The 17,093-nt window shown below is 28.7% G+C and overlaps 1 protein-coding gene across 3 annotated transcripts in view; it reads left to right on the forward strand.

Annotated features, from left to right (window-relative positions):
* The first annotated feature begins 5,719 nt into the window (after positions 1 to 5,719).
* The window catches only part of LOC136976687 (regulator of G-protein signaling loco-like), a 96,658-nt gene continuing 85,284 nt past the window's right edge, over positions 5,720 to 17,093 (forward strand). For 2 of the 3 annotated variants that reach the window (XM_067272049.1, XM_067272051.1), the window contains exons 1-2: positions 5,720 to 6,094; positions 6,361 to 7,888. In XM_067272049.1, the coding sequence (XP_067128150.1) occupies positions 6,394 to 7,888 (1,495 nt within the window). In that variant the 5' untranslated portion in view covers positions 5,720 to 6,094; positions 6,361 to 6,393. The remainder of the gene's footprint in view (positions 6,095 to 6,360; positions 7,889 to 17,093) is intronic. The other variant, XM_067272050.1, reaches the window with a different exon arrangement.

Genomic DNA, 17,093 nt, shown 5'->3' on the forward strand with positions numbered 1-17,093 from the left:
TAAATGGCTCACGGTACAGTCTATTACCTGATTTTAATATGACTGGCCCTGATTTGGACGTTACTCGTCGTGGAACGCCTATTCGAACTGACATTCGTCCCACTACGATGTGTTTGTTTGTTTTGTTAAGTTATGGTAACGCGATCTGCCTAGGGGAATGCCTTCTGGGAGGTTTTTTTAAGGTTAAAAAAAACTGGCTTCTATTCAAGCGTTACAGACGTGGAGAAAACCCAGAAAACTCCATGTGGCCAGCACGTCCTGGCGAGGGGTACACCCACGACCGAACTCCTAGTGTTCATGGAACGGAACCGCTTGGCCACTAGTGGGCCCACTACGACGTGTATTTTGTAACTTACAATTTGAAAATAACTGATCACAACTTGGCCAGTAGCCAGTTATGATTTGTTTTTACTCTTTCCCTTTAGGGCACTAAGAGGGCCTTTTTCAAATTCATTGTAGATTCGGCCAGGCTTACAGTGGAGACAGCTTGATGGTGAGGAACGGATATCTAAGACAGACCACCCTCAAAAAATTTCTGGTGTTTTTTCGATTGCCGAGATTTAATCTCGAGTCCGTCAGAGCAATAGACCTACGCCTTAACTGCTTCAGCCATCCGACCAGTGATAGAATATTTGCAGAGCGGTAGCAATACATTGGTGGTATTTGCGCGGCGTGAGAGGCATCAAGAGCCCCTCATGCCTCTCAAACATTTATGCGCCATGGACTAAAAAACTAATGTATTGCCAAGAGCGCCAAAAACACTGCTAATGCTCTGTAAAATTGATATAACATATTATATTCCGGTCCGACGCTGATAATAACCGAAGTGTAATCAGTAGAAGCAAACGAAACATCAGTGGCGTAGCGAGGGGGGTGCAAGGGTGTGTATCATGCCCCGAGCTCCACTCGCAGAGAGGCGCACAAATGATCTCCAAGATAAACTATATGTGTTTCTGGAGAAGGGAGGGGGGCGCCAATAAAGTGTCGTGCCCCGGGCGCCAATTGTGTTCGCTACGCCACTGCGAAACATGTCCCCTTAACCAAAAATTAAAAAGAAATAAATAAAATATAACGATAATAAAAATATATTTTTTTCCTAAACACTATTTTGATTGTATACAGGACCATCGAGAGAGAGGAGTTAGCAACTTTTCTCCTGTCCCGAAAATACTTATGGTGCCATAGTGATTCCTGTCTCTATAAAATTAACGTTCTTTTTACTAACAGAAAATATCTTTAAGACTGCGTTTTATTTTTCGAACAAATGAAACGCGTAGAGTGTTTCTTTATTAATAAAAAGTAACGAGACCCGCTCTACTACGGATCCTTTTTTGCCTTTTGTTTATAAAAATACAGTGGGTGATCGGTTAACGAACATAATCCGTTCCAAGACCTTGTTACTTTGTTCGTTATCCGAACTGTTCGTTAACCGATCACCCACTGTAACGTTAATTTTATAGGGGTAGGAATCAATTTTTCCTAGGGCCAAAGAAAACTTACGACCTAAGGAAAAATTCTCAGTTCTCCCCTCTCGATGGCTTGTATGTATATATATATATATATATGTATTTAGGTCTTTTAGATTTAGCTACGAATGTATATAGGCTTATACCAGACATGGGCAAAGAGCCGCATGCGGCTCTTTTTGAGGTACATGCGGCTCTTGCTGAAAGTGTTAATTTCTGTTTATTATTATTATTTTTACAATTTTATTTTTATAATTTTGTGAAAATATGTTTATTAAAAAAATTCAATATTTGTTTTATATTATATTTATATTATATAATAAAATCGCGCGCCTTACCATACTATCCGTCACAACAGTACAGAACTGCGGCCCACGCATTTTGCAAAACCTACATTTTGGCTCCCACTGAACTCTTGCTTGCCCACCCCTGGCCTATACAAACCTACAAATTACAATAAAACATGGATATGATTTTCTTGTATGTAATTTTTCATTATTACGATAGAAATACTACGAAGTAATGAACGGATCAAAGGGGATTATTAAAATTAGGATTTATATGTTCGAACTTCAAACCATTGCTTTAAAAAATTCATGATGGTAAAAATGGTTTATTCCACCATCAGCAAAATAATCGTCTTGCACGTGTTAATAAAAGGTACTCATTAATTATTCAAATATTTTTAACTTTTGCGTTAGCCCTCCTTTGAATTTTGGTTTTTCCGTTGATGAAAGTGTTTAAGTAGGATGGCGCATTGGAGGAAATTATCTTGCAGGCATCATATACGATTTCATACACTTTTTACCGTTAAATTTCAATTCTTTTAGTTGTTTTATATTCAGTTTAGTATGTCGTCATACATTTTTAAACCAGTTCTTTACATTTATTCTAATTAAATTAATTGCATTTATTTAAAAATCGTTATTTGAAGTGTAAAACTTCGGCACGCAACGTCTTTAAAAATAATTATGCCTACTGTATGGCACGAGGACTGAAATGTTCGCCATCACTGGTCTAGGTGATCAGCAGTCAAAAATAAGCAAGCGAATAACATAATTTGTTTTATATGAGACGGACTACGTCATTGGTTGGCTTACTTATCCAGATTCTATCCTATATGCATCCTATATAATAGGTTGTGTAATTCTTTTAAAATTTTCGTAAATTAACATAAAGTAAATATTACTTTTTTAAGTTAACGATTTTACTTTATAGAAATCAAAATAAAAGTAATAATATGGCATCATTTTGTTCACAAAAATCTGAAAATAAAAATAAAATGGAATCATAAAATTTTCATTGTTTGGTTCTAGATAATATAACCCAATATATATAACTGAATTCATGTTAAGTTTTCCTAAAACTGAACTAAAAGATTGGAAACCCATTTATAAAACTAACTTTAAAATTTAGAACAATTTGATTACTATAATTTTAAATAAGTTTTTAATAGTAATAATTTACAACGGTTTGAATTCATTGTTTTATTTATTTATTGGGTTGCAATTTGAAAAAAACTAGACCTATAAATTCCAATTGTCTGTCCTTGCTTAATCTCGAGAACAGAGTTAGGTACACAAAAATCAAGACCAAATATAGAAAGTTTAAGGATAGGAAACCCCGATTAACTATATATGAACTTCCGATGCAAACCGTTATTTTACTTCAAAGCTTTTCCCCTGAAAGGAGTTAGATAAATGATCGGCATGACTCTATTGCTAACAGTAAAAGTTTAATATACTGGGGCAAGACACTACAGTAGTAATTTGAGGTGGAGAGCATATATTTTAAATTAAATATGATTAAAAATTGCAGCTCGGCATTGCGACGATGTCACAATAAATAATTGCTGGTTAGTTATATTTTTCGTATTTATTTATTAAAATCCCAAAATTTAAAATGCTTCACTGTTACCCTTCGTTTTGGTTTATTATTCTATATTCATTTGCCATAATTTTTATGCGTATATTTTAATTTCCCTAAATATTCAAATAAATTCGTCATATGCTTTACTACATTGCTGATGCTTATGCTCATTTCATTATTCATTTTTTTATACAAATTATTTTAAAAAATTATATATAATTTAAAATCTATTATACTCATATTTTATAATAGTAAAGTTTTATCTTTTCGATGATAAAAATTATAAATATATAAGAAAAATAAAAGATTTATTACACTCTGATTTCATTAAACATTTAATGAGTAGGTTTATAAAGTTGCTAACTAGCAGATTCTATGTTAATTTTTCACAAGGAGAATGGCTTTAAAATGTTTTTCAACGTCGTTTAAATTTCTTAATTTAAAACTTAAAGGCGCTTTTAAATGTTACGATCAACTATTTTTCTCTTTAACTGATCAGAAAAACTGTATAAAAGTTTACGATTTCCTACGTTATTTTTATTTTTGCAGCGATGGATTTTGAGCCATAAACCTCCAAAGTTTATGGCCCAAAATTTACCTTTAATAAAATTATTTTATTGCAGATCTAACTATAAGAAGATTAAGTTATATTCATTAATACGAAATTTAAATATTTATATATTCAAAGATATTCATGATTTTAAAATGAAACGGTTGATTAGACTTAACACAAATAAAGTGAGCAATAATTTTCAAATTGTTGAATAAAAATATTTAAATCAGTTTAATTACTTAAAATTTATTTATCTCATTTTATAATAATATCGTAATTAAACAATAAGTTAAGTAGATCTTTAAAAAAATTAAATTTATTTAATCAGAAAAATTAATTAACATCTATAACTGATTAAATTTTGATTGGGACTGAGTAGCCTTAATGCTACTCAATCCCCAATCAACGTTAATTTATTTATTTACTGGTTTTTAGGGCATTCCAATGAATTCAAACAGGTGATCTACTCACCTAATATCTTGTTTAATAATTATATTTATAAGAAAAAAATATATTATATGTAAATTAGTTTTTAAATAGTTTTCATTTTATAAGAGTTTAATTAAGAAAAATTATAATATAAAATAAATAAAAAAGCCCAATTGCTCTTTTAAAATTATTATTTTTTTTTTAGAACTTTAAATCTGAAAAACTTTACCGATATTTAGTCTATTATTCAAATTTTAAAATAGTAATCTTATAAATTTATCTATTTTGTATACCGGATGAAAATAAGGTTGACAAGTATGTAGGGAAAGCCCATTAATCTTAAGAAAAGCTATAACCTTGACGAGTTAGAAATTTGTTAAACGTGAATAATTTGCAGTATATAGTTTTATAAATTTATATTATCAACGAGTTGCTAATTAAAAATGACAAGAAATGTGCTCAACTGTAAAGTAACGAAGAAAACAATACATAATAAAAGTTTTTCTGATTAATATTATTTTCGGCGTCTAACAAATTAAAAATTATTATTATTATTTTTATTTTTAACCTGCATACAATTACCCAATAACGTGGAGAATATTAACTAAATTCTGAACATACTTTTGCTGTTGAACGAAACAACAAAATAAACGAATGAGAAACAATTTTCGCACCCACCCATTTATAGTTGTCAGGAATGCGCACGTAAGTAGTGCAGTAAAATAAAAAAATAAAATTCACAGAATGATAAGTTACGAAACTCAATCTAAAACGATTTACCCGATCAAATATACATTTTAAAAATATAGGTCACATTTTATTACATTCTGTCCCGTTAAAACAGAGGTAATGAGAGATTAAATTACACCTTTTCAAACTCTTCCGTGTCAGGTATGTCTCTACATCAATCGCTATCATTTCCTTTTTATTTATTTATTTTTCGTTTTAATAGAGAACACGGACCAGAAAATTATAGAATAACCTTTACATTTCTGTACGCGAGTAGGAATGTAATATATAAAATTGCCCGAGGAATAATGAATGGAAACAAACAATATCACGTAGTATACGGAGACAATCAGATAAATATGAAGTTTGCTTTTACCGTATTATATCTTATTTAAAAAAATCGAAGTTTTAAATGATAGCGTACAAGATAACAATCGATATTCGCTAAACGTTTGAAGATCATTATACACGTATCGAATTTGCAGCTAGTTTTATGAGTCAGAGTAAGTTGCGAACTGATTTATTATGTGTAGCCAGTCTTTAACTGGCGAGGCGATACACCGATCGGAAATAGTATTTAATGTTAAAGTAACAACGTTAAAAGATACTTTACTGAATATACCAAACTTTATAAAGATAACAATTCATAAAGTTCGTTGCAGATCGTTGAGAACGAAAGCGAATTTTAACATCTGCACTTAGTATAGAACTCATCAGTAGACCAGGTGCGATGAGGTGTCGACCAATGATTACTTCGCTTTCCGTCCACGTGACCCAAACGGTCATCCATTTTGTACTTCCAGCCAGTGGGCATCGAATAGTTCACATTCTTCGGTGCATTGCCACAGATGGGAGGCTTTTAAACTCTTATCCTATTTCGACTGTGTAAGGGTAACCGTTCGAAAATTCTAAAAAAAAAATCGGCCTATGTTAACTCGTACTGACAAATCCCGTAAATTAAAAAAAGGCGGAATGCACGCTTTGTCCCGTCGGATCGTAATGGAAAAACATTTTTAAAAGTTCGACCTCCACTTTTAATCGTATTCAGGTAGGAAAATTGAACCATTATTCGAAGCAGGAACAATTCTGAATAAAATACGTTAGGTATTTACTATCAAGTAGTTTCCGTAAACTCAAACTTGTTTAATGTAACCGAACTCGGTCGACCGTTTATTATTAAACTAAGTGTAGGTTTCTAGTATTTTTTAAATGCTAATTGTGTTGTAGTTTAATTGATTTTATAATATATGCTAATATATATCTGTACTTAATTGATTTTATAGTAATGTGTTTTTATTTTGTAATCTATTTCAGGATGCTTTATTTATTACATAAGGAATACACTTAATGTCGCCAGTAATATCTAACAAAATGCATCAACACAGAAGACGAAAGAAGCGTCCGAGTTACGGAGTGAGGACGGTGGAGATCGTGCGGGGAAAGAACGGATTCGGATTCACCATTTCCGGACAGGCCCCCTGCATACTGAGTTGTATAGTTAGCAACAGTCCGGCCGAGAAAGCCGGACTCAGACCCGGAGATTTTCTGATTGCCGTGAACGGACAGAACGTTTCCAAAGTACCTCACGACGACGTGGTGAGACTGATCGGGAGTTCGACCGGATTGCTTAAGCTGCAGATTGCGGAAAATTACTATTCGGATTCTTCCGAGGAGGAATTTGTCACCGTCGCCAGAAGCCGTCCGAAATATCCCCACAGAATGAGAAATAGACAGCAGCTGAATGTTTGTCGTGCCGAGAAGGTCGTTCACGATCTTCAGACCGGTGCCTTGTTCGTGGATCATATTCAGGGAAGTAAAGTCGAAGCCGAAATGCATAAACGGTCTCAGGACCAGAAGTGTCCGTCCGCAGAAACGTTACTGCCATTAACCGGTCGATCGAATAAGGCTCTGTTAGATTTAATTTTACAACAGAGATTACAAGAAACGAACAATAGAGTTACTTCTGCTAAGCCGTCCAATAGAGAGAATGCTCATATTTTAAAACAGAAACAACAAGTAAACATTGTGAAAAAAAAGGAACAAAAACAACATAAAAATCGAAATCATAGTGTTCATATAAATTCTCCTTGTTCTACGAACGAAGTATTTAATTCAATTTTTACCGAGCAGGATTTAAATGACATTCTCTATCCGTCAAATTTCTTCCGCCAAGTACAAAATGAAGAAAATGAAGAACCAAACGATTCGGTGATCTTAAAAGCAGTTGTTGGTTACTTGGGAACAATTGAAATGCCCAAAGAGCCACAACTTCCGAGTTCACGTTTGCAAACAATAAGAAGTTGTATTAGAAGACTTCGTATCGAAAAGAAAGTTCACACTTTAGTTTTACTTTGTGTTTATCCCGAAAGTGTTGTGCTTACTAATCCACACGGATTGACCTTAGCAGAATTCCCGGCAGAAAAGATAACATTTAGTGGTGTTTATGCTGACGATAAGAAATTCTTTGGATTAGTGACAAGTCATGGAACAAGTAGTGATGAAATGAGTGAAGGAAGTCATGAAGGACCAGTATCTGTTAGCAGTTCATGTCATGTTTTTATGGTTGACACTAAATTGTTGCTTCATCATCAACATATTAAGCGTGCCAAAGCATTTCGGATAAGTTGCACACCAGATCCCGTAACTAATAAATGCAGAGAATTTCCAGAATCTGCAGATTCGATTCTTCAAGCTATAGTAAGTTTATACAGAAACAGATTGGCAATCAGTGTCGATGCTGCATCAGGAATGGTGGATTTTCATCTTCACATGTCACCTCAACCTAGTAATACCAGCAGCAATAGTAGCAACAGCGACAGTGGTATTGGATTCCGAGATGAAGGTGAGCCAAAGTCGAGCTAACGACCATTTATCTTATTTTACTATTATACTATTTAAATAAAAAAATAAATCAAACTTGTTGTTCCTTCATTTTAGATTGAAACCATTGAGAGTAAAACAATATTTAATTTTACTGAAGTAATTTCACTTTAATTAAATAATTTTGTCATACACATTATTTTTGTTATTTAATAATGATACTGATCATACGCATAAAAAAAATTAAATTTATGTAGTTTTAATGTTTGCGATTTATAGGATTATCTGTTACCTGTTAAAAACAATGCTTAGGTAGTTTTGTTTATTTTGCAATCTCTGATTAAATAAATAAGTTACTAGATAAGTTAACCAATAAATTTTGGAATTAATTTAAAAAATGGCATTTGAATTTCTTGCAAGATTAGTTTTTTCCTTGTTTTAATCTGTGAATGAATGTTTATATATTCATATAAATCTTTTGGTTATTTATAAATAAAACGAGTAAAAACTATTTTATTCATTAATTTTCAATAATACTTATAAATAAAATATTAAATTTATAATCACGATTTAAATATTTCTTTTAGTTACAGAAGCGAAATTAAATCTAGCTGATACATGTGAACTTATAATACATCATTCTTTTTATCTTATGATTTTGGTTGACAATTCATTAATGGAGCATTATTTAAAGAAAAAGTAACTTTAATCTGTTAAAATAAAATTGTTAATTGTATAAATGAAATTTTTATTTTTGATGTTTTGGCAATACTGTATTACTTGTGAAGTGTTTATTGCATACTATTGAGGAAGTAATTTATATTTGAAAAGTTTATATATCGGTATATTAATGTCACTTATCCTGGTACGTTTTATGTATTTTGTGAAAACTTAAAAATATATAGAGGGTTACAATTTGATATGCATAAATAAAGTTAAACAAACATATCGATATTTTGAAGCCGAGTTTTAAAAGATTAATCTCTGTTTAAACCATTATTTATTAAATTTTAATTTAAATTGTCTTCGCTAAATCTAATTAAATTTAAATTAGATGTAGAGAAGGAATAAGTGGTCGTAGAACGTTTTTGTTGTTTAAGCAAAATATTTTATTCATGAAATAAGCATGAGTAATGATCAAATCAGAAAATAGTTATAAATATATCTAAGCATTGTTACAGAATATTTAATTATATTTTGAAATCATTAATATTTATATACTATGTATAATTGAATTTAAAGTTGACAGTTTATAATGTATAAAAATATTTTTGAAGCTTTCAATTTCATCAAAGTTATAGTTGTTTGGATTTTTTTTTAAATTAATTTGTAGCTGGGTGACATACTAAACTTTATTAAAAGTATTTTTATGTATCACAATACATTTATAACATACTATCTGCACTATCTGTCAGTAGTACAGATTTATTTGCAATTTTTTCTCATTGTAAATATACAGGGCATCTGATTAAGTGTGAAAAATTGAATTTATGATAAAAATATTTTAAAATAAAAATCAAGAATATTGTTACTTGTGGACAAAATCCGTAAAATCAAAATTTATTTATTGATCGAAAAACTTAAATTCATTTTTTTTTAATGCTGTAATAAGATATATATGAAGCATAATCACATTTAACAAAATTGAACATTTTTTTTCACATATTTTAAAATTACAAATTACACAATTTTGTAATAAAAGACTAATTTTATTTTTTCTCTCATAAAGTCCAAGAATCAACTTTTTCACATATGATCCCAGGTTATATTTTTATACTGATAAAATGGGTTAATTAATAGTAAAAGATGTAGTCTGGAAATAAATGTTATGTTAAATATCATTTAAATGTGTTCATATGTATTTAAATGAAAAATTACCATATTTTCTGGCATATAAGACGACTTTTTAACCCAGGAAAATCTTCTCAAAAGTCGGGGGTCATCTTATACGCCAGGTGCCGTCTTATAGGGCGAATATATCCCAAACTCTATATTTTAACTTTAATGGGGGTTGTCTTATATGCCGGAAAATACGGTAAATAAAAGACAATACCATTTAAAGTAATTGATATCTTTCTAAAATTTATAAACATAATTGTTAGTAAATATATTAAAAATAATCACAATAATAATGCTATAAAAAATTTCATGATATATGTCATGTGCTTTTTTTTTTAAGTTAAAAATATTACCTTTTGACTTATGATTAAAAAAAGTATATAATAATAATATTTTATTCTAGGATTTACAAGAGAATGTACACATTAAATGTATGCAATTTAATTAAATTATTTATTATTATAATTTTTTAAAACACTTTTTACAGATCTTTATTATTATATTTAATATTACTACTACTATAATATTTCTTATGGTTTTGTCTTTTGTTTTTAATGTTTAAATATAGCAGATAATTATTTTTTGACTTTTTTTATTGTTGCTTCTGTCTTTATAAATTTATTGTTGTATAACAATTTATTTAATAATACTTTTATAGGATCCTGAATCTGGAGATAACTGAGAACATTCAATCTATAAATTGTTACTTTTAGAATAGAATCTTTTTTTTTTTTTTTTTAAATCAAATAATTGCATAGGAAGCTATTTTAAAAAAGTATAATATTTGAAATTGGATATCAATATTAGCTGTGAAAATTTATTATATCGGGAACTATTGTTAAAAATAACATTATTTGGTAGATAAATGATGTTATTTTAAGAAGAATGTAAATTCAGATGTATTGGTCAAATTCGAATTTTGCACTAACTTTGGCAAACTTATGATTATAATTTAATAGTAAAGATAATGCAGTTTATATTTAAAATAGCATTATTGTTACATTACAATTCAAAAGCAGGAGATTATAAATCATTGAAAACATACAATTAATAAATTTTTCTTGTTATTCATGAACGAGTAACAAGAAAAATTTATTAATTGCTTGTTTTGTAAGATTAATTGTAGCTGTATTAATACAATTAATCTTACAAAACAAACAATTAATAAATGTTTTTGTTAATTAAATGTATGGAGTGTAAGCTTTATAGAAGAGAGAAAAACATGTTGTCATGTTATGTTATAATCCAGAAAATTTTTAGATTTTAGAATGTGTTTATCAGTTTGGTATGACTTTGTTTTTGATCTGAGCTTCAAAAATATTAATATGGGAAAAACCGTTAAGACTCTTTTGTAAGTTGTTATCTTTCCTTTTTTTTTATGACAGTTATCAAATATTTACTTATGAATGTATTCAATTATATATCTAGACTAATTTTGTAACAATAATAAAATATCTAAAATTACTCCAATTTTTTATGTAATAAATTGGAGTAAATTTACATGCTTTTTATGAAATTACTCCAGTCTAGATATTTCAAACTAAATTTTATAAATTGTTTATTTTAAAACCTATTATTTTAATACACAGTTTATATAACCAAGTTTTTGATGTTAATTTTATACTTTTACTGGGTTACACTTATCATTTAATATTATAATAAAAAGTTCATGACCAAGCCAAATCTAAAATAATTTAATCAAATATTTTTTTACTAGAAAAATGATCAGAACCACACTCATAATCTTTGATTAAAAAAAATAACTAAAATGGTAAATTTAATCATCGACACAAACTGAAAGTTTTTATCTGCCAAATTTAAATTAATGAATGGTATTTGATAATTACATACTTTCAAATATTGAAGAAAACATTTTTAGGCTCTATATAATTGAAGACATATTCTCTGTTAACTGATTCCTTTTCTATAAAAAATAAACAGTTCTAGTTTGTAAATATATCTTACAACACAGTATTCAGATTATTTCATTCTTAATTAACAAAAAGCCTTTGATTTGGATTTTCTTGAAAATTACAAAAAGTATTATCATATAAAACTAATAAATATTTAACACACAAATTTTTCTGCAATATTCTTATGTTATTGCAGAAACATATGTATGATATATTACATAAATCACTCAAAGAAGTACAGTGTAGTACTTTTGTAGTTGTATTTTGTAGTACAGTGACATTCTGTTAACCCAGCATTGTCAGGACTGACATTGTGCTGGGTTATCGAATATGTCAGCTTATTGGATGGGGGAATTTTTCTGGTTTTTTGATTTCCTGGACACAATTTTACATATCTTCTCATGTAAAACTGTAAAAATCTCCTTTTTATGATTATTTAAACACCATTTCCATTTTCCCAGGCTATTCCTCAATTGGCTTGAAACAAGAACACACTATTCTTACTTTGTGCTTTAGACAGACGTACATGAATGGTAATATACCGTAGTTGTTTCCGTCGTAATTATTGATTCCAAGTGTGCTAAATATTTCTGCTTTTCATATCAAACCTGTGCACTAATGTCTTTAGAAAAATCATTCAGTAGATAACTGGTTTTTACCTAGTATACCATTATGTCTTATTGACGTTTGTCATCTCTAAAGGAAAATTCTCATCCCTTTCCAAGAACTGCACCACATTTTGAATGTTTTTTACATGAAAATCTTAACTCTGGACCTAACCAGTGCACCGATAACCCCAACAACAAGCTTGACATGCTGCCTTATCAAGTTTGCAGGCATACCAGAGCTGAATTAATGGAATTTCACTGTAATGAAATTTTTAAACAGCAAATAAAAAATTTTTGTTGAATCAAAATAATTAAATTATTTTAAATTATAAATTTTTACATTTAGCAATTTTAGAAACTAGTGTTATAATTAAAGTCATTTACTTAATGAACTATCATTAAATAACATTTGCTTAAATGTAGTAATTTTTGCTATTTTAAGTAACATTTTTAATTAAATATTACTTATATTATTATTATTTTAATATTAATAGTCTATATAAATATGTTTAAGAAAATGGAATTGTTTTTTCTTGTTAAACACATATTTTTCTTGATATTTTACAAGCTGAAAATTTCTTTGTTTCATTCGGAATTTCTAGTTTATTTTTTGAAGAAGTATTTATATGTATTTAAAAAGTAATCAGAAAATATTTTCTAATTATTATTATTTGTTTAATGAACTGATAAGAATAATTTTAGGAATAGTAGGAATTGAATATTAATTTTTGTTACACTAAAAGTTAAGAAAATCATTATAATAAGAAATCTTATTTGGAATTATTGAAACTTTTTAATATTTCTTACATTGCTTGTATTGTATAAATAAAACTTAATATATTTTAGCAAACAAATTGAAATATGAATATACAATAAAGAAAAGCTTGGTATATATAGCTAAACATATAATGAAAAGACATTAGTTTCAGCTAGAAAAACTAATTTTTTACTAAAAATGATCCTGATTCAATCCCAAAAATAGTCTTTTTTTTTTTTTATTGAAAGGAAAAAAATATTTCTAGACCTAGGACTGTAACGATTTTAAAATTACGTACTAAATTGCATTATTTTTCTTATATCAGTGGTGACATAAGAAAAATAATCTATTTTCTTCCATTGTTGTTTAAAAGAGATAAATGAGGAGGTACTGGAAAAAGATTAAAGTTGATAATGTAGGAGAGGAAACAAGATGATTAGGGTTAAATGTGGAATTTGTAAAGATTAAAAAAAAGCTATTTATCTTTTGTGCTTACCTTTCAAAAGAATTCAATTGAATCTGGAAGATAATATAAATTTTATATATGTATTAAATAAAGTTTAAATTCTTTTGATAAGACTTAGATCATTTAACTGTCTACACTGTAAAAATCATATTTATAATTTTATTAAGTTTCAGTATTAATTTCTAGAATTATGAGGGAAACTACTAATATGAAATTTAAAATATAAATTTTAGTTTTAAAGACTTACATGATATAATTAAACATGTTGATTTATAAATTAGTCTTTTTTCTTGTATTATTTTTTCAACAAATAATAGATTCCAGTTTGAAAGGGTTGAAAGTAGTTTGTAATATTGTTAATTTGTCTTTGCAACATACTTATATTATATCTAACATTAATTATATATTATAAAGAATTAAAGCTACTATTTAATTCTTTATGTACTTTACAAATTTACTATGAAATTTAGAAATCTGTGAATTTAACTTTTTTTTAACTAAATAAACAAGAGTAGTTAGTTTTAGTAAGAGATACACAACTTATGACAGTAGACCATCTGATGTAAAGTATATTGATGTATATGTTTTGATCTTGTAGATTGTGTCACATAGTTTATCTTTTGACAATTATATTGTTTCAAAATTTGTATTGATTTGTATTGAATGTCGCCAAAACACGTTAAATTTAAATTTTTGTATGTGTTCTCCTTTGTTTCGAACGTTCATGTTCAATATCTATAAAAAAATCGTTCATTCACCTGACGATGACGGAAATACATTCGTCGAAAGTGCTCGAAAGAAAAGAAAAATATTTGATAACGCCGTACACAGTGAGTTATATTTCATATTTATAGTAAACTTGGCGTGAATACCATACTAGACTTTATATTGTTTTAATAAATGCAATTGATAAAATAATTGCAACTGCATATATATAAAAGTTAGGAATTAAAATAGAATCATAAAATGTATTTTTAATATTTTTTAACAAAAATACTTATTTATAGCAATAGAAATGACATTTAGATTTGTATAATTTCAATATAAATTTATATACAATAAGTATAAATAACAAAACACATTATAACATCCAAATAAAATGAAAAAATAAATCAAGCATTAATTTAAATTATTGATATTGTGTTCTATAATTGCTGAATACTGTACATGTTTCTATTATGTTTGTTTTATTGTTTACATTACAAATGAAAGGAGTGTTTTGACAGTATTAGTTTTAAAATTTAGCATATTGATAACTCTTATCAAAAATAGTATAAAATATGAAAGCCACCCTGTATCTTAAAAATTGTTTTCAAAGAAAAGTTTGATTCTGCAAATGCCTGCAGGCCAAGGGTTGACATTTTTTGTATTGTAAGCTATACGAGGGGTGTTCAAAAAGTATCAGACCTTTATTTTTCCTGCGTAAACCAATGATGCACAGGAGGCCACCTTTGGTGGAGATGTTGAGGGGATAGTCATGCGCAGTCCTGAATTTTTTCCCGCCTGCAGGAAGTGTCAGTCGCTGGCAGTCGGCCTATGAATGAGGATGTGTAGTGAGTGCTCGTTGGATTCCATTAAGTTGGAAAATGAGTGAACAGCACAAGCAGTGATATTGCATCAAATTTTGCCAAAAGCTTGGCGATATTCAAGCGGAAACCATTTGCAAGATTCAACAGGCTTTCGGGGGATGATGCCATGAGCAACACACGAATAAAGGAATGGTACAACTGCTTCAAAGATGTCCGCACATCAGTAGACAGCAAACCGCGTTCAGGCGGTTTGCTGTCTACTGATGTGCGGACATCTTTGAAGCAGTTGTACCATTCCTTTATTCGTGTGTTGCTCATGGCATCATCCCCCGAAAGCCTGTTGAATCTTGCAAATGGTTTCCGCTTGAATATCGCCAAGCTTTTGGCAAAATTTGATGCAATATCACTGCTTGTGCTGTTCACTCATTTTCCAACTTAATGGAATCCAACGAGCACTCACTACTTGTCCTCACTCATAGCCAGCAACTGACGCTTCCTGCAGGCGGGAAAAAAATTCGGGACTGCACATGACTGTCCCCTTAACATCTCCACTGAAGGAGACTTCCTGCACGGGATCAGTTTATGTGGGAAAAATAAAGGTCCAATACTTTTGAACACCCCTCGTATGTCCAATATGAAATCAAAAAATTATTCCATAATCATCATCATCATTATTATTATTTTAATATGCATCATTAGTCATTTTAATTTCAACAATTATTATTAATAAAAATAAAAACAAAAATCAAATTATTAAGTTCTAAATTGAAATAAAAGAGTAATATATTAATAATTTAAATAAATTATAATAATATATGTATGTGTGTGTGTGTGTTTCATAATTTCTATGAACATATAGTAAATGTATACTTACTGTATATAATAAGTTTTAATTATTATTTATTTAGTTGCTATGTTTCAGTTACAGTATATATTATGTTTAAAGATTTTGATAGTTTATATTTTAAAAGAATTGCAAGTTTTTCTCAGATACATAATCTGATGGATGTGTATTTTATGTCATGTTGACCTTGTTTACAATTTCAGTCATTTGTATTGAATGATAATGTTAAATCAGTGAACCTCTCTATATAAAATGAAACAGGTTTGCTTTATTTTGAAAAGAAAAAAAAATGTTATTCTGAGATAAAATTGACTAAGATTCATTACTCCATGATAGGGATTGAAGTGACATGGAATTTGATAAATTTTATTTACAATGTATTTATAAACTGATAGATCAATTTAAATTCTTAATCAGCACATAATTATTATAACACATGTATATAATGAACATATTTATATTTATATTAAATCAAAAAAAGGAAAAATTTGTTTCTTTCTATCGAAATAAGAAAATTTTCTCTTTTGAATAAAATATGAATATATCTATAATTAAATGTTTGAATTTCTTTTAGTATTTAATTGAAGCTTGAAATTCTACAATATAGGCCTAATGTAATATAGAATTTGTAATCATAAAAAATTTAACAGATGTAGATAAATGCTATATTTTATTATTATGTTCAAATTTTTTATTCTACAGATTTATTTTCAATAAAAAGCATATTTCCATTCTTTAGGGTTCAAATTGAAAATTTAAATTCAGGCACACATGAATATTCCAAAAATGATTATACATTTTAATGCATAAAAGACAAAGTGGAGTCATTATTGAAGCTATTGTTTTTGTTTTTTTTTTATAGGTATTAGTTTTATTAATATATGTAAATATGAGGAAAAGTCATTAATTACAGGCAATTGTAGTATAATGGACATGAAATTGATGTTTTCTTGAAATCTTATAGATGATATTACAAAACAGTTATATGAGCATATATTATCTATTTGTGTTGGCAGTCTTGCTATGCCCATTGTATACATGCACAATGTCATATATCAGAGATCTCTCAGCTGTCAGAATGCACTAAGGAGTAGAAAAGTGTTATATATTTTTTTTATGGTTTGAAAGTATGAAAATGAGTGAAATTTATCATGGGATAGTGGCTCAGTATGAGACAGTTGTTTAAGCCAATAAATCCAGAGATTTGAGGAGGATAAGTGCTTTGTCTGTGGTGAGAATTGACTGGATCAATCAAAAACTGTTGTGATAGA

Source organism: Centruroides vittatus, unplaced genomic scaffold, assembly GCF_030686945.1.
Source record: "Centruroides vittatus isolate TY-2023 unplaced genomic scaffold, ASM3068694v2 contig_417, whole genome shotgun sequence".
NCBI classification, from domain to species: Eukaryota; Metazoa; Arthropoda; class Arachnida; order Scorpiones; family Buthidae; genus Centruroides; species Centruroides vittatus.